Source organism: Diplotaxodon limnothrissa, linkage group LG22 (assembly GCF_057381915.1).
Source record: "Diplotaxodon limnothrissa isolate DT_005_m linkage group LG22, D_limnothrissa_male_GT1.1, whole genome shotgun sequence".
In the NCBI taxonomy this organism is placed as follows: Eukaryota; Metazoa; Chordata; class Actinopteri; order Cichliformes; family Cichlidae; genus Diplotaxodon; species Diplotaxodon limnothrissa.
In genome coordinates, this window is record NC_140616.1 from 20,554,162 (window position 1) to 20,576,797 (window position 22,636).

Consider the following 22,636-nt stretch of genomic DNA (forward strand, 5'->3'; position numbering starts at 1 on the left):
TTCTACGCAGCATGGCGAATTTGGAGCATGGTGAGGACAATCCAAAACATGTGAGAATGTCCGGTGAAACTCCCGACGTGTCCGTCCCGGACCAGGCGGCCCAAGAGACCCCAGCACCGGTAAACACTGCTGCCGCTCTGCCGTTATCGATCCCGTCGTTCGCCGCTGCCTCCGAGCTGTTGTCAGCGCCTTACTCGTGTCTGGTCGTGAACACCCACCGGAGACACATCGCCCTGCCGCCCGTGTATCTAAACAAGAAGAAGACGGGGATTAAGGAGGAGCTGGAGGCCGAGCTGCTCAAGTTCTCTCAAAGGTGCTTCTTTTTTTTTCCCCCGCCGACGTTTTTATCCAGTCAATGAAGCATTTTGAGCCGGACAGTCCACTTTCCCACGAACACAAACACGCACACGAGCTGTGATGTCCTCTAGCCGCTGAGTTTTCGTGTTGCTGTCTCCTGTGTTGTGAAAGAACCTAGTAGCTACTCATGAAACATCCTGTTAGGTCCTTTATCGGACACACACCTGCTGACGAGGTGGTGCTTTTAGGGGTTAAGAAGGTGGTGTTGGGAGGCTGTCACTGAAATGCAGACTTTTAGCTTTAATTCAGGGCATTGATTGTCCGGAAAATACAGCCAATGTGTTTTTAAATCCTTTACAGTCAATGAGTGCCTAAAGTCTAAAAGTCATGAACGTCACATCACCAACTGCTGTTTCTTCCTTTGAGAAGCTCTACCAGGTCTCTACTGCAGCCACCAGTTGCTGCTTATTTGTGGGCAATAACTGCATTCAGTTGTTTGTTCAGTAACTGAAAACTTGCTGTATTTAGTAGAGCTCAGGTGACTGACTTGGCCATTGACGATTATCTCTGCTCTTTGCCTCGGGAAACCCTTGGGTTTGTGTGCTTCGGGCCATTGTCCATTTGCACTGTGAAATCAGTTTTGCAGCATTTGTCTGAATCTGAGCAGAGACGATCGCCAGGTCGTCCTGCTGTCACATCATCTATAAACACCAGTGATCCGGCTCCACTGGCAGCCATGCATGCTCATGCTTTAACACTTCCTCCACCGGGATGACGGATGATTTTTCTCTCTCTTATAGCTTTACTTTGGTTTTTCAGCCTGATGAAGATCATCTTTGTATGCACTGATATCTCTATGGGCCACATAATGATAGTTCCAGTGAACAGCTACAAAATACAAGTTTAAAATTCTTTATCTGCTTAATTTATTGTTTAACACAGAGAGAGCAGGCCTCTCCTGGCTAAAAACAAACACCTGTTACTGTCCTGTTACTTGTGAGCCTCTGAAACTTGGATTAAACAGTTAATGTAATTATTTTGTTAAACCCCTTGAGTTAAAGTTTATAATCTGAACTTGAATCACATCTTAATTGTTTGTTTTAGAATCCACTGTGGTGCTCTGCGGAGGTAAAAGTACCAACAACGTGTGATTGTCTGCAAAATGTATTTTATGCATGAATCACTGCGTGCGGCCTTTTTAAATCCTTTCATACACCAGTCAGCTTTTAAAAGCATTAAAACCAGTAATGGTAACGCAAAAAGGTTTGGTCTTCTCCTTTAAGTAAAGCATTGTCAGTTTAAATAAACTGTTAATGGACGAGATGACCCTGTTACTGTTGTCTCTTTCAGTCTGAACGGAGTCCCCTTGGCCTACGACAACATCAGGATAGTGAGACACCTCGGAGACATTTACGACGACAGCGGCTACGTCCACGTGGACGTGGAAGCCAGCTTTATTGTTTTTCAGCCACAAAAAGGACAAAAACTACGGGTGAGATTTACATTCACATTATTTAGTAGAAGCAGAGAAGCTGACGGGACCTTACCTGACATAGTGTCTGTTAAGAGAGACCTGCACTTTTCAGTGTTTACTATTGTTATAATATACAAGTGACATATTAAAACCTGGGGCTTTGAGGCGTACCTGTACTTTGTGGGAGTGATAAATTGCCTCTGATAAAATACAATAACTAACAGCGTGTATCACGTATTCGTCTGTTTGTAGGGTAAGGTAAATAAACTGGGAATAAGCCACGTGGGCTGCTTGGTGCACGGCTGCTTCAACGCCAGCATTCCCAGACCGAATCTGGTTACTGTGGAAACATGGAGAGACGCGGGGCCGAGGATCGGATCGGAGGTGGAGTTTGATGTGACAGCGCTCGACGCCGACACTGCTGGGGTGCTGCTGATCAGAGGACGACTGGACAAGACCAGGCAAGTGTGCAGTATCAGTGATGATGATTTTAGTAGCTTCGGGGCAAAGCTAAAGGCCTCAGTATGCTCGCCGCTTTGTGGCTGCCGGTAGCATCATCACACCAGTAGTCACTGCAGTTTTTTCCTGAACAATAGGCGAGCAACTCAGACCTTCACATCAGCGCTGGTATGGCGCTGGCCTATATTGATTGTTTTTGTCTTTGTGTGCCTCAGGGTGCAGGAGCTGCTGGCCATGTGTGAGGGCACAGAAACCAGTGTGCCTGCAGGCGAGGAGGACCCAGAACCCACCCAGGATGCTTCTGAAGAAACCCCGAAGAAGAAAAAGAAAAAGAAGAAAGTCAAAGAAGAGGAGATAGAAGAAGAGATACCAACCATATCTGCATGCCAGCTGGACAACGGTGTAACACCAGAGCCGAATGGGATGAGGGATGAGGTAAACGGCAATGAAGCCGCAGAGAACAAAAAGAAGAAGAAAAAGAAGAAGGAAAAACGTATAAAAGAAGAGGAGGAGGAGATGGATGTCTCTCAGGTGGCGGTCCACGGGAGCGACTCCAACGGTTACATTAGTGACAAGCCAAGCAAGAAAAGGAAACGTGAATCAGGAAACGATGTGACATCATCTTTTAGTGAAGATCCCGACCCGGTGAAACCAAAGAAAAAGAGAAAAGTCAAAATAGAGCAGCATGCCTAAAAAATGGTATCTTTACAAATTAAGTGAAACATTTGGAATAATCAAGGACATACTGAGTGTGTTAGTGACAGCGACGGCCCTGGAGGAATATCCTGACGTGCCTTAATCATTAAAGAGCCTGGCTGTCATCCCAAAGTTGGCTCCTCGCCTCATAAACATAATGTCGGACATGCAAGAGAACATGGAAATGAGAGATCAGGAGTGGGCTTGACAGATTTTCCTCACTTGTAGTTCCAGCCTTCGCCACATGGTGGAGCCAAACTGCTTCTTACAATCAGTCTGGCAGACAAAAATCCAGAGGCAAAAACTCACCAGCAGAGACAGTTTGATCATCTTTTGCTTTGCTGCTGTTTATATGTTTTCTCCTGTTCAGCATTTAAGAAACAAAAGCCAAACGACTAATGCTGCCCAGCTGACTTCTAGACTTTGGCTCATGCTTCCATACAGGTCTTTAACAAATTGTTCTGATTGTGACTGCAAAGCAAGGAGAACATGTTTTACTTAAATCCACAGTATTCAGTGAAAGGCCTGGAAATGAATCAGGCACAGTGACAGTGAAGCCATGGAATATTACTTTCGTGTCGCTCACTTCCTTTTGTCTTTAAATGGATTTTCTTTGACCGAGAGCAGAAATTAGCTGACAATAAAAAAATATATTATTCTCACCCTTTTAAAGAGTTCTTTATTTTGATATTTTGTCATGATGTCTACTTTTCAGTGATGATTTGACACACCTGTGCTTTGTAAACACACTCCTGAACAGCGCTTCGATTTCAGAGAGACAGAAATTCCTGTATTTTTGCAGTGTGCCGTGAAAAGTTTTGCAGCAAGCTCTTTTGCTTTGACCGATGGGAGTCGAGTGATAAAAAGCTGAGAGATAAGACTAAAGATCTAAGTGTTTTCTTTACTCTCTCTCTCGCTCTCTCTCTCACACACACACACACACAGAGTGAGGGAGAGAAATCCTCCTGCTTTTCAGTGGGGAGTCTAATTAGCTGCTAGGTGCTAAGAGTTGGAGAGCTTATCGGAAACTGCCTAAGAGGAGAGATAAGGGGATGCGATTAACTTGGCTCATTTTCATCAGTCACACCTGATCTTACTTTTCTGTCATCTGCATGAGCTGCACCATCTGTGTGTGCATCTTTTTTGGGTGGACAGATCGGAGAACACTGCAGAGAGCCATTCAAATAGGTCTTAAAAAAAAGGGCTGCTTGTATCCAAAGCATCCAGTCTGACAAGAAACAACAGCAAAACTTCATCGTGAACTTTTTTTAAACTGTTTATCAATCATACACTAACAGGAAAAAAAACATTAATAAGAAAAACTTGCGAAATATTTCCATTCCATTTTTCTTTTAAATCTTCAGCTGTCTGTACACAGTGTTGCTTAATTTTATTGAGGCTTGCAGAGATGTTTTTAAGCACAGCTCTCTCACAGCATTTCAGTCAGGTTCGGGTTGGAGCTTTAGTTGGAGGAGGAGAATCAAGGGTTTGCAATGACCGGGTCCTTTCGTTGTAGATTCACTGCTGTGCTTGGGAACATTGTCCTGTTGCATGAATCAGACCGGCTCAAGTTTTAGCTGTCGGACAGATGGTCTCGCATTTGACTCTAGAATGTCCTGTCTCTGCAAAACAAGCCCAAATCAACACGTCTCCACCTCCGTGCTTGACAGCTGCTACTGTATTTGGCTTTTGGTGTTCACCAAATGTGGCGCTGTGCATTATGGCCAAACAGCTCCAAATGGAGATATCTCAAAATCTCAAACGTTTTGTTGTAGGCTCTGGACTTTTACTTTTACCTTGATTCTTTTCTTTTTCAGCCATTGCTGTACTTTTAATCATCGTCCTGTTGCTTTACTAGTCAGACAGATGGTCTCAAGTTTGCTTCTTGAATACTTTGGTCCACAGAGGAGTTCATGGTCGACTGAGTGACTGCCAGGTTTATTTGGTCTTGTCTGACCAAAAGGACTGCTCCACTATTCCTGTAGTTTGTTCAGATCCAACTTTATAAACCCAAACCATGATGTCATGTTCTTCTTATAGAGAAGTTTCTTCTGGCAAGCCTTCCAAACAAACTGTGCTGTCATAAACTTTAAATTTTAATTTGCAAACTGAGATTTGTAGAGTCTGAGATGTAGCTCTACCTTTTGGTTTTTTGTAATTTTTCTGAGCATTGCATGGTCTGATGCTGGGATGAATTTGCTGGGATTAGCAATTGTCTTCAATGTTTTCCACTTGCTAGTGATCAGTAAACTAGGTGCACTTGATTAGCTGCACTCGCTGCTTCTTACCTTCTTAATTCCTATGCTAGCAGTAAGGACAGACCTACTTGTTGACAGAACTGCACAAAGTCACGTGAAAACTTTCTGTCTCACAAGACTGTACCTCACTAATGGTTAACAAGAAAAAAGAAAAACAAACATTTCAGCATAAAAATGTCAGTTACCAACATAAACCATCATCTCCTCAACAGACACAATAAAAACATTAACTCAAACTGTTTGAGGTGTATATGTTGGCTTCCTAAACTGGCACTCAGTCATTAAAACTGTGAGAAACCCTGCAGGTTAAGATAGCATGTCTAAAAGTTACAGTTAAAGACATTATATCATCTTTGTTTAACCTGTGCAAGAACCAAAGTCTAGGAGAAAAGGAAAAAAAAACTGGCATTTTACAGAGAATTATGAGTATCAGACTATTTCTTGGCTGGGATCAGCTACTTCCTGGAGTCTCTGCTGGTTCCCTAGCATTTAATGTAAGCCCAGAAATAGTTCACATTTTTAAATACTTAATCGGGGCATTAACCCTTTACATCCAAACCTCAGCGAAAGGGTAAAGGGGGATATTTCACAACATTTCAAGCTGTTCCTTGAACGAATTGTCAGAATTCCTATTTTTTATGACTTGGCTTGAAAAGAAAATCTTTGATAAAGACATTTTTTACAACTTATCAAGTGTGAGTAAGTAGATAGCGTTGACCCAAAATAACCCGAGTGTTTCGTATATTGAAACACGGGCACACAAAATGCACACATATAAATGCTCACATTACACATATTTCATTCCTCTGCAGAAAAAAAAAAACAACTACTCCATTTAAGTTTTCACCATCTTGCGTTCTTGTAATCACACAGTCATTACAGCGTTCCCAGAATGCCGTGGATGACCTCAAATTGCACAACTGTGAAAATACGCAAAACACTTGTAATCTTAAAGACATTTAGAAACAATTATGTGAGAAGTTCAAGTGATTGTTCGCTGCAATCCGTCCCCCCGTGACGACCTTCGTGCGTCTTCACTTTCATTCGCCCAGTTCCAACCCCAGCCCGGGTGCACTTCTTTTGCACCTGTACCCTCCCCTCCCTCCATCTTCGCTCATTCCTCTTGTCATTCCTCCTATCACTCCCTAAAGCTGACTGCCCCCCTTTCCTGCTTTACCTCTCCTTCTTGGCCTCCTCCTCCTTCTCCTACTTGTCTCCCTGATTTATACGAGGCAGTGTGCAGTTCACACACATTCCACTTCTGACACCCCTCAGCCCACCACCTCCCCCTCCTGCAACTGGACTCTCATATCTGTGCACGGTCATTTATCTTTGTGATCCTCGGATGGGAAGAAGAAGAGGGAGGGTGGGAGAGATGAGACAATAGGAGGAGTGTTGTTTTTGCTGAGGAGGCCAGACTGTCTTTTCATATACTTCATAGACTTCTGTCAGCCTTGATAGGAGTACTATCTGAGTATGTGTGTGTGCTTGTGTGTAAGTGTTAATGAGTGTGTAGGCTGGCTGCCGGCCTCTATCTCCTGTGTCAAAGTTTCCAGGCCTGGCGGCTCCTCACCTACATGAAAGGCCCAGTAGAGTCTTTATGGAGAACAAACGGCACTCTGACGCAATTCTCCAGGTTCGGGACATATGCACACACGCGTGCATGCATGCACACACACACACAACCTGTGCCATACATTCACTGGCTCGCTCGCTAATTCAGTCATGCAGACACACCACATCCACAACCCACAATCCACAAATCCCCATCCTTACACACCTCTGTTGGCCAAGTCTAATTAGTTATGTGGTCGGCACTCTGCTCTATCCCAGAGCCCCAAATGGCAGCAGGTCATAAAACCTTAAGTGTTCCACCAGTCAGAGCCGTGCAACTGTGGTCATATATCCTCCCAACACGACTCAGGCAGGGCCGACTTGTATCAAAGCCCATCTCTCACAGGCCTACTGACATCCATGAAATCTCTTTATGGCATTTTCAAAGGCATTTCTGGGAGATTTTTTGTGGCACTTCTGCTTTGCGTCTCTGCTTTTCGTGCTCGCTCAGGTAGGCGAATAGCCCGCGCTCGCGCCACAGTCGCACCGGATCAAGTGTTCAGATCTTCCTCGAGGGATCTGCACACAAACATATTCAAGCATACGCGCACACACTACTAACACCCAAAGTAAACATCACATATGGTTGGTGACCAGTTTCACTGCCATGCTTAGTTTGTTTTCTTTGGCGCAATCCTGTCCTTAGTAACCTTCACAACTACAGATGTCTACAACTACATTTTGCTCAAGGGAGTGGTTTTGTGTGAGAAGCTGTCTAAAATGAAAATTAAAAAAAAACCAATGTATTTTATTTTACAATAAAACAGAAAACAAAATATTTAAACTGAGAAAATGTGCCAATTTAATAAAAAAAAAAAAGCTAATTTGATGGCAGCAACATGAGGGGGTAACAAGAGGCTGAAAAAGTACTAAAAAAGGAACAGCTGGAGGAAATCGTATTATGTTTATTGGCACCTGATCAGTAACAAGATTAAGTATAAAAAGAGCATCTTAGAGAGGCAATTATAGAATAATGTTACCCTGGTGTCTCATTGTGTACCATTCATAATATCATACCAAGGTTATGAGAATCTGGAGAAATCTCTGTGCTCAAGGGACAAGCCCAAAAATCAGTATTGGAAGCCTTTGATTTTTGGGTCCTCACACTGCACTGTGTTAAAAATGAAAAACACTGCGCGGGCTCAGAAACACTTCCAAAAATGACTGTCATGGAAAAAATGGACACCACATCCTCTGGATTAAAGAAAACAGGGACCATCCCGCTTCTTATCAGGGCTAACTTTCGTAACTTTTGGTAACTAACTTTGACTAACTTTGGTCTTTCTGATGGTATTGGGGTTCATTACTGCCTTTGGATTTGGCAGCTTGCACATCTGGAAAGGAACCATCAATGCTCAAAGGTTTTAGAGAAACATATAGTCACATACAGATGCTGTCTTTTTCAGTCAAGGCCTTGCAAACATTTAGAGCATCATTAAATAAAAATAGGATAAAGAAGACTCAGGACTGCTGAGCGTTAGCTGATTTTCTTGCTTCAGTGTTTAATGAAGGATGTTCAGTTTTAGAATTCACAGAAAGTATAAAAATGTGTAAGCTTGTTTCTTTTAACCCAAAAAGAACAAGTCATTGCAAATCATTTGCAATGACTTGCAAATGATTTGAAGCCATATTTAACTGAAAATGGTTGAGACGCATCACATGTTGCAACCTATATGAACTGAATTTTATGCAACACCTTCCAAAAAGGGTTGGAAAGGGCAAGAAAAGATTTTATTTGAGTGTCTTAGAGCCTGCACAGGGCTCAGTATAATCAGGAGGTAATGGGAGGCTCATAGGCGTCTAGACAGTGTCCAGAGCAGACAGACTATAACTCCTACACCCAAAACAGTGAGAAAAAAAAGCAGGGAAAGGACAACGGGTACATACTGGGAGTTACAGTTAAGATTAAAATGAAGTATGCTGCTATTATGGTGATCTGCAGATACAAAGATAATTAAAAGAAAGAGGCTATAACATATGAGCAGATGAGAATTACAAAACAAGCTGAATTTTAAAATAAATCTTTATCACTCCTTATACCTTTTGTATATAGATTTAAAGAAAAGCAAACATGGAGAGGAGTTATAAGGGGAGGGGTAAGGAGAGGAACACACACAGCATATCATCAGACATTCAGCCCAACCTCCCGAAACCACAGAAAAATAAATAAGCCAAGAGGGGGAAAAAAATTTAGGACTGGAAAAAATGATCTCATGTTTAGTCACATAGCTTTTCAGGACAATACCCAGGACGCAACTAAATGTTTTATTATTGTATTTTAATGACGACCTTGTCAAACTGCAGATGAGACTGAAGGCACTGCTGGGCAACACTGAGATGGGAGTAAGATGAAAAGAAAGTGAAACCTGGGTGGCCTGTACTGCTGGTGATGCGTGCATTTAGAGCCGGATTCTGGAAAAGCACTTACAGGAAAAGTATGTCCCCTGATCAGTGAGCCATCTTCTGACTCTAATGTGCAAACAAATTTTGATTACAGAAAACTAAAAAATACTGCAGAAAGATAATATAGCTATTAAATCATTGCCACTATGATTATGGTGCGAAAAGAGCAAGGATCAACGCATGCGACAGGTGCAACAGCAACTACCGAACATCTCTTTAATAACAGGATGAAGTCGTGTACATACAGGCTGGAGAGGAGTTTTTCTTTTTTCCCCAAAAACAACAACATAATTATTTGTCTTCTTTCACTTTTATTTTAAGTCTGCATCATGGTGCAAGCACATTTTCAGAAGATGATGTATATTCCCAAGAACTGAGGTAAAACTGGAAATTACCAGCCTTTCCAGTGTGTGTTCTCTCAACTTCCAAGAAATCCCAGGCACTCATATTATTCATACTGAGTAAAAGCATTTCCATCTTTTGAATTTTGCCCAGAGCAGCAAAGTGGTGCATCAGGACCATTCTGTTCAGAGTTTGAATGTTCTCCCTGTGTCTGCCTGGGCTCTCTCTGAGTCCCTCGGCTCCTTCCTGCAGTCCAAAGACAGGCGTGTTAGCTTAATGGGTGATTGTAAACCGGCTCTAGGTGTGAATTTAGTGTGAATGGTTGTCTGTCTTTCTGTGTTAGCACTGTGATAGACTGTCCAGGGCGTATCCTGGAAGAGGCTCCAATCCCTGCCACCCAGATGGATGGATGGATGGATGGATGGATGGATGGATGGATGGATGGATGGACAGATGGAGGGATGGATGATGGATGATGGATGGATGGACGGACGGACGGACGGATAGACGGATGGATGGATGAATGGATGGACGGATGGATGGATGGACAGACGGACAGATGGATGATGGATGGATGGACAGATGGATGGATGGATAGACGGATGGATGGACGGATGGACGGATGGATGGACGGACGGACGGACGGACGGATGGATGAATGGATGGATGAATGGATGGACGGACGGACGGACGGACGGACGGACGGACGGACGGACGGACGGACGGATGGATGGACGGACGGACGGACGGACGGACGGATGGACGGACGGAAGGATGAATGGATGGATGGATGGATGGATGGATGGATGGATGATATATACTTGCACAAACACATCTTTTAGTGAACTGTCATCATTTGTGATAGACTAGTGACACTGAAAACTTTCCATGCTTTCTTTTATATGCATACATATACTCTTGTAGCAGATGTTCCTTTGAAACACAGACAACATTTCCACTAATGAGGTCAGTGCATGTGCAAATAATCCCCGCGAGTCAAAAGCTCCGGCTAAGTTTCAGACAGTTTTTGTTATTTTTGTACCCACATGATGGCTTAGAGAGGGGATATCCTTAATATGGTCATTTCAGACACACAGCTTTGCCTGTGAGAACAGCAGTCCCACCAACTCACTGTTCAAACCTTCTGTTTGCTAGGAGCAGCAAATCCACGTGAAGCTGTGCTTCTCAAACGTCTCATCTAATCACTAATAGAAACACTTCAGATAGGATGCAGATGACCAGGAAAACAAATATGGAGTAAAAAACAGTTTAGTGAATATAATATTTTTGAATGGAAAACAAAGAAAAACAAATCTGCAGATATTTTTGTGTTGAGCAAAAGTGCACTTAGAGATAAGCAAAAGGTGGCCTGAACCCCTGCTCCTCCAGTCCACGTGCTGGAAGACCGAACCCCAAATTGGATACATCTCTGTGTGAAAGTTATGTAATGCATCAACAACACAGGAAAAGTAGAGCAGTATCAGAGAAGAGCTATCTGACACTGCATAAAAACACTGAAAAGACTGATGCTGTGTTCCTTGCTAAATGTTAAGGTAGAGTCCTGTGGAAAAAGAAATCACAGGACTGGTCTGCAAACCTCAATGGTGTGAAGTAATGTTGTAAAAAAGAGTGGGCAACAATTCCTTTACAACAATGTGAGAGACTGATAGTCCTACAGAAAATGATTACTTCAAGTTATTGCTTGACATTTTTTCTGCATGATTGTATCTGATGAAACTGGCTGGAAGCCCAGAAGTGCTAACAGAGGTGTAGCTCATGCAGGTCTGCCTATTATCAATAGTTCCCCTGGGAGATTAAAAATGTTATTTATTTGTGTGAGAGTTACTGGCATTTCTCTTTGGTGCTGTGCATATTTTCAAGCTTGTTCGTCCTACAAAAAAAATCCTAATCTGTGAAACACTCAGAAGTTTTTCTACTAACCTGTTCCACATAAATAATCTTGGTGTAAAGAGGAGAAAACAATGTCTCGAGCTACATACAAACAAACCCAGACAAGGGCAAACCCAGAGTGCCGAAGCACATACTCGTTCTGCTACTATCTACGTTGTCATCATCATCATCATCATCATCATCATCAAAGAATAACATCTGTTGCCTAGGAAACTCAGACATCTGAGCACACGGGCTGAAGGTTGAGAATATGACTCTTAAAACAAATGAAACACGGCACCCTAAAAATACACAGTAAAGAGTGGGTGAGAGTAAACACAGACATTACTCAGACAGAACGGGTGTGGGGAGGGCTGGGGAGGGCGAGGGGGGGAGGGGAAAGGTGCTGACATGGGTGAGGGTGGATAGAGGAGTCACGTGGTGAGTGAGCTTGGATTAAAAGAAGGAGGGTTTTTCAGAACAGAGTAACTGAAGGCATGCAGCGGTTTGGCGAATGGAAGGTGTAGATCTGGAGGAGGAGGGGGAGGTATGGGAGGGTGGGGTTAAGAAGATATATTATGTGGTATCAGGGTTTGTCCAAGGCATGAGCCCTATCTTTCACATGGCCACCCAGCTGTCTAAACAGCCCGTGACTGGTTGCTGGCTAAAGGGTCCGGCCAATGGGAGGGGGGAGATGTAGCAGAAGGTGGAGCGAGTGAACAGTTGAGTCAGCTTCAGGATGTGCAGAGAGCCAGAGTGACACAATGAAGACTAGGCACACAGGTCAGGAGTTAAACTCATCTTCCTCACTCCCTCCCTTTCACTTTGACTCTCCTCCCTCTCAGATTTTCAAATTTGAAAATTTGCTTTATTAGTATGTTATGAAATGTTTGGCAGAAACACGATTTGCAGGGTGGGTGAAATTATTCTTTCACACACATGAGTGTAATCCGCACACAAACTGAATAACAACTTTGTGCCTCTGTAAGTAAGAAACGGTGAGTGTCTCAGCATGGATGTGTATTAAATCACCGTTGTGAAAACAAGCAATGAAACAGTTCAGCACAAAAAAACCTGAGAAAGAGACACGGAGAGAGACAGAAAGAAACAGAGCGAGAGAGAGAGAGGTGTCTAGTTTCAGATTTACAGTGGTGGTGGTGGGCGAGATTTGGCCATGCTCTTACAGCACACAGAGGACACAGCCAGAGGAGGAGGAGGACAGATTTACATGGTGAGGACAGCTATGGCTGCTCTGGAGCGGCCATAGCTCCAGAGCAGCTCCAGAGCAGCTTAAAAACTAATATATGGAAGCCATCACCGTGTAAAAATACAACCAAGAAATGTCACCCTCAGAAGTGTGACTTGATGAAATGTGTGATTTCTTAACTGACATGAAACAAAGTATGTTCCTTTCAGGGTTCCCTCTTACATTTACTGCAGTATTATGTTGATTTGCGGACCCCTAATCCGTTAGGATTAAGTGTCGAGATGCTCTTTCTGTGGGGGCCGAGCGACTGTTCATTTACTCAGCACAAACTCCGCATTGATTTCACAAATACTTCAAAATGCGTTAATGAAATTCACGGCACAGTTATACAATCGCTGAAAAACCACCTTCTTCGACTGAGCATCCAGACTTTGTGGAAAGGATTTGGTTTAACACTCAGTTTGTATCTACTAAAACGCCGACTATTTACTTCCATAAACATTTAGTCACACCACAAACTATCATTAATTTCACCCTGTGTAACCAGTAATAACAGAGCAGAGCAGGAAATGAACCATTATGAGTGTCTGTGTGAAGGTCTGTCCTGTCTCACACAAAGTTGGGATAAACCCTTGTAGGTGTGTGTGTGTGTGTGTGTGTGTGTGTGTGTGTGTGTGTGTGTGTGTGTGTGTGTGCCTCTTTTGGGGTTTTACTCCTTATTTAAGACCAATATTTACAAAGTAGCCCCAGGGTGAGATTACCTCATATTCTCCCGCCCAGCTGTGCTTTCTCAGCGTTTCCACCACAACCAGAGGAATGTCCCATCATGTTTATCTGCGTGCCAGGAAAACACAGAAAGAGAGGAAGAAGAGGCAGCAGAGGGAGATGGAGAAGTATGCTTAGGTTGGAGTGTGTATACATGACAGACACTTGTACATTCACACTCTTGGGTATGGAATAATCACACAAGAATGCATAAAAAACTTTAAATAAAAAAAAACTTGTGAGCATGCTCTTGATGTCAGTGTTAACTCAACCAGGAGGACATTCAACATCCTACTGGAGGATTAGCTGTGTTAATCACACTCTTGGTGTTCTACTTTCATGAGAAAAGTCTAAATGCCCACTATGGATTCAAGGTGGGTAAGGTTAAAGTGAACTTAAAATCTATGACAAATATTTATTTTTTATATTCTGCTAGTAAGATGGGAAATATGTGTAGCAATTTTTTTATAAACATTTTATAAATTTTATAAACAAAATTGGAGTTGCTACAATTCTAACAAGCTTAGAAGTCCATATTTGATACGAACACCTTTATTCTTCAACACAGTCTGAACTCTCTTAGGAAAGCGTCCCTTTAAGTAGTCTTCAGGAATAGTTTTCCAGGCTCCTTGAAGGACCTTCAAAGCTCTTCTTTGGATGTTTGATGCCTTTTTTTATGTTCTCTGTCAAGATGATCGCACACCATCAGTAATGTTGAGGTCTGAGCTGTGGGGAGCCTAATCCATGACTAATAGTTTTCCAGTGGGTGTTTTTATTTCCAGGTATGCTTTTACTGTACTGTCAGTGTGTTTAGGATCATTGTCATGATGAAAAATGAAACTATAGCTAGTCAGATGCTTTTGATATGGTATTGCATGGTGGATCAAACCTGATCTCTAAGTGCAACCCCAAACCATGACAGAGCCTCCACTGTGGTTTACAGATGGCTGTAGACACTCCCGTTTGTACCTCTCTCACGACCTCCTCCTGACTTACTGACAAGGATTTGTATGAATAATTTCAAGTTTGTAATCATCACTCCATGAGACCTGTTGTCACTGATTGATAACGTGTCTAATGAGGCTTCAGCAAACAATACTTTCTTAACTGTATGAATTTCAGAAACTGTTCATCTGCTGCTGAAGAAGTTTTAAGCCTGCCACATCTTCTTGTGTTCTTCTTTTGCTCTTTGGGAATCAACTTGTTGCTCAAAAAATACAAATTGTGTTACCTTTGGCATTTTTATGTAGATTCAACTAACGAAATTGGAACAAAGTATGTGTTTTTGCAAGAGACTGCTAGTGACAAAGGATACAATTTAAAATTGGCTCTCTGCTATGTTGTCTGTTATGTACAGACACAACACGGATTCTTCCTTGAGTTAGATGCCTTTTATGCTTCAGTGACTCTTAAATCAGTGTTAAATAGTTAAAACAATAAAACACGCAAACAAACATTCATCAGAAAAAGTGGACAGAAGAGAAAATTAGTGGGAATAAAATAGTGAATGTCCAAAGAAAAACTTTGAAAGTCCACTTTAAGAAATCAGAAGAAAGTCTGGCTTCTTGGAAGAAAAATATAAAAAAAGAGGGGCAGCTTGAGGTCTTTCAGACATAATCAGTGCTCAGCGATACTCCTGAGATGCAATTCTGGGATCCAGAATAAAACCAAACTTTCCAAGATGGAAAAAGAAAAGAAAACTAATTAAAGATTAGCTCATTTTCAGATGATTCATAAAACATCTTATGAATGTTAGGCTGATATAAGAAATGTCGCTGGAACAGCTTGTCAGCATATGAGTTTGCTGCAAAAACACCGGCAAAGCTGAATTCAGCAACTTTCAGACCAGCGCATTCACTTCCCGACACCACAATAATTCCTGTTGCTAAATATGCACATGCAGGTGACCCTTTCTGCTGGCAATTCATTTATGAGGTAAAAGGTAAAACAGCAAATGGACTGTACTTATATAGCACTTTTCTACTCAGCTGGATCTGAATTTATGCTCTTGGTCTTTGTGGCTGGTTAAGGTAATATCACATTAAGCTGGAAAATTTTAAATGATCAAGAAAAATAAAATAAGGGATTGATGCGCCGTTCAAGTGAACGCTCAGATAATGTCAGTGAAAAACACTCTAAACTCACAGAAGTAGGAGTAGAGTAAAATAATGATTTTACTCTTGGAATTTGGGTTATTGCTGTGAATTTATTTAGGTTAGCTGAATACAGTCTGACAAAAATCATTATTTTTAGATCATAAACACAGCAAGGAGCCTCTGGCTTTAAAGCCTCCATCCTTTTGTCCACCCTTATACCTCCATATCTCCAGGGTTTCTCCTATAACCCTGAGCTATTCAAGATATGCTAAGGTAACGTGAATGAGTAAGTATAAAACTGATCTGCAACTTTTAAAATGCCAAAAATGCTGTGATTAAATCAAAGTCATAATGTTATCAATACAGGCATAAAAGGTGTCTGTATAAGTTACAAACCACAAGTGTGCAGTGCAGTAACCTGATGAGTTTATTGGAATTACCTTGCCTTAAAGTGCATTATTTTCTGAGAGTGCAGTGTTTTAGGCTGAGCAGTGGCTCTCTTGTTGGTCCCTGCAGTGTGGACACTGTCCTGCCATGGGAACGGACAGTTATTTGCTTTAATTTGCAACAGAAAAGCTTGTGGTGTGTAGTGACTGTTAGAGAATGTTCTGTTTGGCCTTCTCCTGGCTGGTTTAAGTGATAAAAGTGTCATTATTTAGCCTCTGAGGCAGAGGAGAGAGTGCAAACAAGACTGCATGACCCTCTGTTAAGAGCCCTCGTTCTTCAGATGCTCATTAAAGGCCTCCAGGAGGACAGTGCATCAACTGGCAGGGCCGTCGAGCTTGCCTTTTTTTTTTTTTAAGTCTTTCTCATCCCAGTCACCGGTCGACTGACGGCAAAAATGGGCTCAATTAAGAGCAAGAGGGACATGAAAGATGTCGCGCTGTGAGGTGGTATAGGCGACTTATTAAAACAGCAGGAAGAAGCTCTTGGACTTGGGCCCAATAGGATCTAACCCCGTAGCGCACTGACCGGATTTGGAGAAAGTTGGATTTATCTGATTGGGCGCTTTGGATTCTGTGTCTGGTGAACGACTTTAGTCCGTCTGAGCGCTCTGATTGGAGTCAGTTTCTTAACAGAAAAACAAAAGAGAGACTTTCTCTCAAACTGCAGCGCATTGAAGATGGAAATGCAGGGCCGATTTATTGACTCCACGGTGATGAACATTAATGTTATGGAGTATCCCCACAAATATGCTTTAGCACCAAAGCAGCAGGTGGATGCTGCTCCATCCTGTCCAATCAGCCAAAGACAGTTAAACGAGCCTTCCTGGAGCCGGGAAGCAGAGGACGGTGTGCGCACTGCTCAGGTGGCGATGTGCTCGCCGAGATACTACAGCCGCGGGGCCCGGGGGAACACGAAGGCCAAGCGGAGGAGGATCATCACGGTGGTCCAGCGGCAGGCGGCCAATGTGCGGGAGAGAAAGCGAATGTTCAGTCTGAATGAGGCGTTTGACGAACTAAGGAGAAAAGTTCCTACATTCGCATACGAGAAGAGGCTGTCCCGTATCGAGACGCTGCGTCTGGCCATCGTCTACATCTCCTTCATGATGGACCTGCTGGAGAACACCTGAGACACAACAGCTCAGCTTTATCTATGGCAGACTGAACTAGACTGAAGGCGCCACTCAACCCACCAATGACACGGACATAAATGAGCAGCTGACTTTCCGTGTATGGACCAACAAGAGGGATTCTATTAAGAAATGTCAGATTTTTTGTGGCTGTAAAAACACATACATCGCTGGAGAAAGCTCACTAGGTCAGTGAGAACCGAGATTTCATTAGTTGCATGTGAATCGATGTTGCTTGAAAATAAAAGTACCGCTATGGTCATGTTTGTGTTCTTTGCCTGGACTGCCACGACAAAGAAAGCAAAGTGAAATTTAATTTTGACTAACCTTACTAAAGTTAATAAGACCATAATGTCCGCTTAAATGGACAGTTTACAGCCAGTGTTGGATCAAAACATATTTACACTGTCGCATTTAATAAATCCGTTAAGAGGAGATACACATGAATGTCAGCATCTTATGGTTGTTGTTATACAGCTCTGAAGCGGTGTGGTTTTCAGCACCGTGGAGAGCTACAGAGGCACGCGCCTCACCTGGCCACTTGAAGGGTGTGGCAAAAAAAAAAAAGCAACTCGAGGTTTTCCTCACTCAGAAAGCGAGAGCACATGAATCATGATTGTTTTCTCCTTGATGGCCAAATATCCTCAAAAGAGTTTAAAAGTGGATCTAAATCACAAATCAAGGGCTCACGGCATGAAGCTGCAGATTATCTTTGTCACTAAGGTGTAAATTGAGTTATTCACGGAGGTGAGATGACGGTAAACTGAGTGACAAAAACACCACCCACACCAGATGCCCTCTTTCAGTCCTGGATTGATGGTAGAGGCAAAGCTGTTTAGCGCTGGGGGACCGTGTCTCCACAAGAGAGCGGGGCTGGGCCCTCTGTGGTCCTCTTGTGTCATCCTTCCTCATCAGAAGTGAGGCTTCTCGGTGGGCCATTCACACCACAGACTACCTCCAAGAAGTTGCCAGGTCTAGTTTCAACCACATGAAGACGTATTTTTAGTTTTTTGACTAGGATATTAGATCACAGCAGAGCAGGCCACGGAGCTGGGTGGTCATGTGTAGGTGTTTCGACTCTGTGTGAGCCAGTGAAGTGCTTTTTTCCTCTCTCCTCGGTCCATCTTTATCACGTCCGGTATTTGCGTTGTGCTCCAGCCGAACACCGCCTTTCAGCGTCCCTGCTGTGAGCACGGATCCGCCCTGAGAGCTCCCTGTGACGGGCCGTCTTTTAAACCTGAGCCGCGGTGCCGAGATCCCTGCGGGAGTCAAACCCTTTAAGTGCATACCTCAACCGCGAGGCCGTTGACGGCAAAATAAACACACAGGTCTACTAGAGCAGCGACCTCCTGCTGTGACAGCCTCATGTGTTTTTCAGTGGGCCTGATCGCTGCTCCCTTGTCAAACGCCTGCACAGAAACACTTTAATGTTTAAAACTAGAGGAAGAGTTCTGTTCTGTGTCATTGGCTTTGAATTGTTTTCAGCAAGAGGGGGAAAGCATGAAATTTCCACACACGATGACACAGCGGTAAAACTGCTGGGCGATTTCCATTTGTAAGTTTTATTGTCAGTGACGCAAACAGTGGATAGTCTGTGCAGCAAATTTGGAAAAACAACAAAACCTGCTATTCACACTTTAAAAAATCGAGCCTGAAACTAAATAATAAATAACACAAGAAAACAACAACAACAGGTCTTTATTTAACACTGAGCAAAAAAAAAAGAGCCTGGACATTTAATGAGGTCTGCTCTAATTCAATGTAAAAAATAAAAAATAAAAAGTAAATAAAAAAATAATAATAATAATTATTATTATTATTCTTATAACTCCGCATCTGTAATAAATGCGGTGTGTGTGTGTGTGTGTGTGTGTGTGGGGGGGGGGGGGGGGGGGGGGGGGTGGCATTGTGCTTTTGGGGAAGAAATAATTTGGGGTGGAGCAGAGACAAATAATTTATCTCTATGACAGGTCTTACAGTGCTTGCACAATGATCCAATAGCAAACACTGCCCCCACTACATCCTTCCAGTCTCGAATAAAAAACACTCCATCTCTTAATTCCTAATATTATAGCAAGAACTCTCTTTTTCTGCGGTATTATGTTACAGCCCTCCCCACCCAATCACAGCAAGCCCCAAAATCCTCCTGCCTGCTCCCCGTTATAAGAACTCGGGTCGTCCCAGTCTGGCAGACACCTCTCCCATTCTGTGGCGCACGAGATTTACCGTAATACCAGCTCACACACGCTCCTGTTACCTCTCGTGTTTGTTGATGTTGTGACCGCTTCAGTGGATTTGAGTCAGGGATTCGTGACTCTCTGACAGGACACAGAAAACCTTTCTGAAAAGACAATGCGGGAAGACGACTCCTCCCCAATGGATAGCGCTGGTAACAGTGAGGAGGAGACCGACCGACAGCTGCCGCGGAGAGGCGCGAGGAAGAGGCGGACGGCGCGGAGGAGCACGGACGAAGAGGAGGAAGCGGACGTGGAGAGCCCAGGTCCGGTGAAAAAGAAATGCAGGAAGAGCGGAGACGGAGGAGGAGGCAGCACCGGGAGCGGCGGCAGCGAGGCCAGCAGTAGCCCAGCGCGCTCATTTGACGACCTGCAGACGCAGCGCGTGATGGCCAACATCCGCGAGCGCCAAAGGACGCAGTCCCTCAACGAGGCATTCACGTCGTTACGTACGATCATTCCCACCCTGCCGTCGGACAAACTCAGCAAGATCCAGACCCTGAAGCTGGCAGCGCGGTACATCGACTTCCTTTGCCAAGTTCTACAAAGCGACGAGCTGGACGCGCGAGGGACCAGCTGCAACTACGTGGCGCACGAGCGCCTGAGCTATGCGTTCTCAGTCTGGAGGATGGGGGGCGCGTGGTCCTTGTCGACTACGTCCCACTAGAAGGGCTGCTCTTGGTGGCACAGTACGGTAGGTTGAGCTCCTTTCACTTTTCATCCAGCAGGAACTCGAGCCGTGCCAAAATGTTCCGGTTATGCGCATTTTACGCACAGGCCCAAGATAAACAAACTAATGTATAATCCTCCAGTAGGTCGCTGTAGTTTTTCTGTCTCACTCTTTTAAACTTCCTCTAATATTAATTAGGCTTGATTAATTTCATTATGAAAGAGATGTCAACTACAACTTTATGCGCCAACAGACCAGAGTTATCGCTGTAAACATGGCATTCTCATATCATATTATAGCTACAAAGAAATAGACATAGCATTTCTTCCACGAAATCCAAGCTTCATGTTTATTTTCTTCACCTAAGCCCACAACCAGGTTTTGTCATTTACATACATGGCCAACACGCACCAACATCTTGTTTTCACTTGTTTTAACCAGAGTATTTCTTTCACAGATTACTCAGACTGAGGAACCAGTGGATCAGACAGACTAAAATAGGCCAAACACACCTGGGCCCCAGTCTCGGCTGCTGTGCTTCAGGCCTCAGAGGAAAGCAGCTTTTTTCATATTTCCCTTTGCACGGACTGAAATGTTTGCAAGGGAGCACTTAGGACAGACAGGACGGATATGAAGAAAGAAAGACCACTGCGACTATGAATGTTGTAAAGAAAAAAAACTGACAAACGGCTCCGTTTTGAAACACGAGAGAAAGATGACAGACCATTCCACATTCCCTGTGACACCGCATCACAGAAAATGAAGTATTTTGTATTTATTTTTCTACACAGGTCGGAAACTTCTTCCTCCCCCTATTTCAAATAACGGTTATTTATTTTTGCAGTATCACAGAATTCCAAATGGACCTAGAGTCTTTGCATTTTGAGTGTTGTAAATATTTGGTAATATCTTAAATAAAATTATGAAAGTATTGTACATTCTTCTGGTCTGGATATTCCTTGAAGGTCTAACTAGAGGCTGCGTCAAATAAATTTCATGCCCATCAGCTGAATTTAGAAGCCTCTGTTTTTACACAGAAGAATAAATGTCACTTTTTTAAAGAAATGTTTTTTATTTATTTATTTTTTTGTTAGGGGAAACATATTCAATTTTCATGGTCTTTGTACTTTGAGTCTTTGTAGAGAGCTTATTTTCTTGCTTGATGTTGAATCCCCATGTAACCAAACTACAGTGGAGCGGGGCAAAAGAAAACATCTCATTCCAGTGGCTTATTTCGTAGTGATTTCTTGAGCTTGGGGATCTGGGAAAGTCATAATTAGCCAATGGTCTGTTTGAACAAGGTGAATCTGGAGCTGTGGGGGGCATGCATGATATTCCCAGATGTCCACTGAGCTGCAGGTCAGCATGGGAGTCTCCTGCAGGTGCTGCAGCAGTTATACCCAGAGAGGCTTGACAGATTGATGGGGTGGAGAGAAGTGAAAATGCAAACAGAATAGGCTGGATGGAATTTACAAATACCAACAAGTTATAGTCCACATAAAACACATTGGATTATCAGAGTATTTCTTCTTAACAACAAAACAGCTGATAAAATTGGCCCAAACTGTAAACGTGATTAATTAATAAAACTCCATGTAGCTGTTAAATAACAAAAGCCAAAAAACAAACAAACAAATTGCAAATTATGTGAAAAGGAATAATCGTGGGTTTTTTAAATTATTTTTATTATATTTTTTGGATGGTTTACCACAAGTTTGGACAGAAATAATCTTTCCACCTAAATGCTGAATGTGATATGTCCAAATACCAAATCAGCATCTGGGCTGTTACACACCATTAAAGTCAAGAAGGGAAGGACTAGATTATATTAAGACAAGAAGACTACATGGGAAGTATCTCATTGGCTGATGCTATATCTACCAAATATAAGTCCTGACTGAATGCTTCAAGGCTACAATTTCCCATAAAATAAAGTAGGATTAGGCTATTTTATGAGTGCAACAGGAATATCACTTTGAGATGAAACACACCGATGTCATTCATGACTCACTTAAGGGAGTTCTCTATCTCTCTGTAGGGTTGTTAAGAGATGATGATGGGAGCATCGCTGTGTTTTTGTATCACGGGTTGCGTGCGGAAGGTAAAGCCATCTGCGCTGACCCAAAGCCCTCGCCAGCCACCGGGGGGAATCGATTCCCACCCTTAGATCACCGTGGACGTGTTATCTTAAACTTGAGGCTGTTGCTCTGACACAGAGGAATGTCACCTCTGAGGCTTCAAAACACACACGTGCACACAAACACATATAGGTTAATACACACACACAGGGAGATTTCTCACGCCTACCAAACAGGGAAATACATTTCACACAGAGAAGGAGAGAGAGGGAGAAACTAATCGGGAGGGGGGGGGCTCCTGAACCTCAGCTCCTGCTCGACTTTGATGTTTGAAAGTAATGGGATGACCGCTTGTTATCAGTGTGAAGGCATCTGGCTCTCTAGTTTTAAGTGTGCTATGATTTATAGGCTCTTTGAATACTGACACACACACGCACTCGCTCTCTCTCTCTCTCATTAATCACCGTTTATATCTCCTCGCTTTGAGCTTGCAGTCCTTAAACTGATCTAAAAGCCAAAGGTGCAGGCCTGTGTGTATTTTAGTAACGCCAGGAGCTGTAAATCTTTCCAAACATGGATT

General features: G+C 43.1%; 3 protein-coding genes across 3 annotated transcripts; all 3 read left to right on the forward strand.

The window, feature by feature from the left end:
• polr1f (RNA polymerase I subunit F) lies at window positions 1–3,763 on the forward strand. Its single transcript, XM_085346368.1, has 4 exons — window positions 1–313; window positions 1,648–1,789; window positions 2,024–2,232; window positions 2,446–3,763. The coding sequence occupies exons 1-4, from the start codon at window positions 12–14 to the stop codon at window positions 2,921–2,923; spliced, it is 1,131 nt and encodes a 376-aa protein (XP_085202494.1). The 5' UTR covers window positions 1–11; the 3' UTR covers window positions 2,924–3,763.
• Window positions 3,764–16,624: 12,861 nt separating this feature from the next.
• LOC146609871 (protein Fer3-like) lies at window positions 16,625–17,074 on the forward strand. Its single transcript, XM_085346858.1, has one exon. It carries the CDS (start codon window positions 16,625–16,627, stop codon window positions 17,072–17,074), a length of 450 nt encoding a protein of 149 aa, XP_085202984.1.
• Window positions 17,075–19,426: 2,352 nt separating this feature from the next.
• twist1a (twist family bHLH transcription factor 1a) lies at window positions 19,427–20,799 on the forward strand. The gene is made up of 2 exons (XM_085346019.1): window positions 19,427–20,002; window positions 20,436–20,799. Exon 1 carries the CDS (start codon window positions 19,427–19,429, stop codon window positions 19,973–19,975), a length of 549 nt encoding a protein of 182 aa, XP_085202145.1. The 3' UTR covers window positions 19,976–20,002; window positions 20,436–20,799.
• Window positions 20,800–22,636: the final 1,837 nt, after the last annotated feature.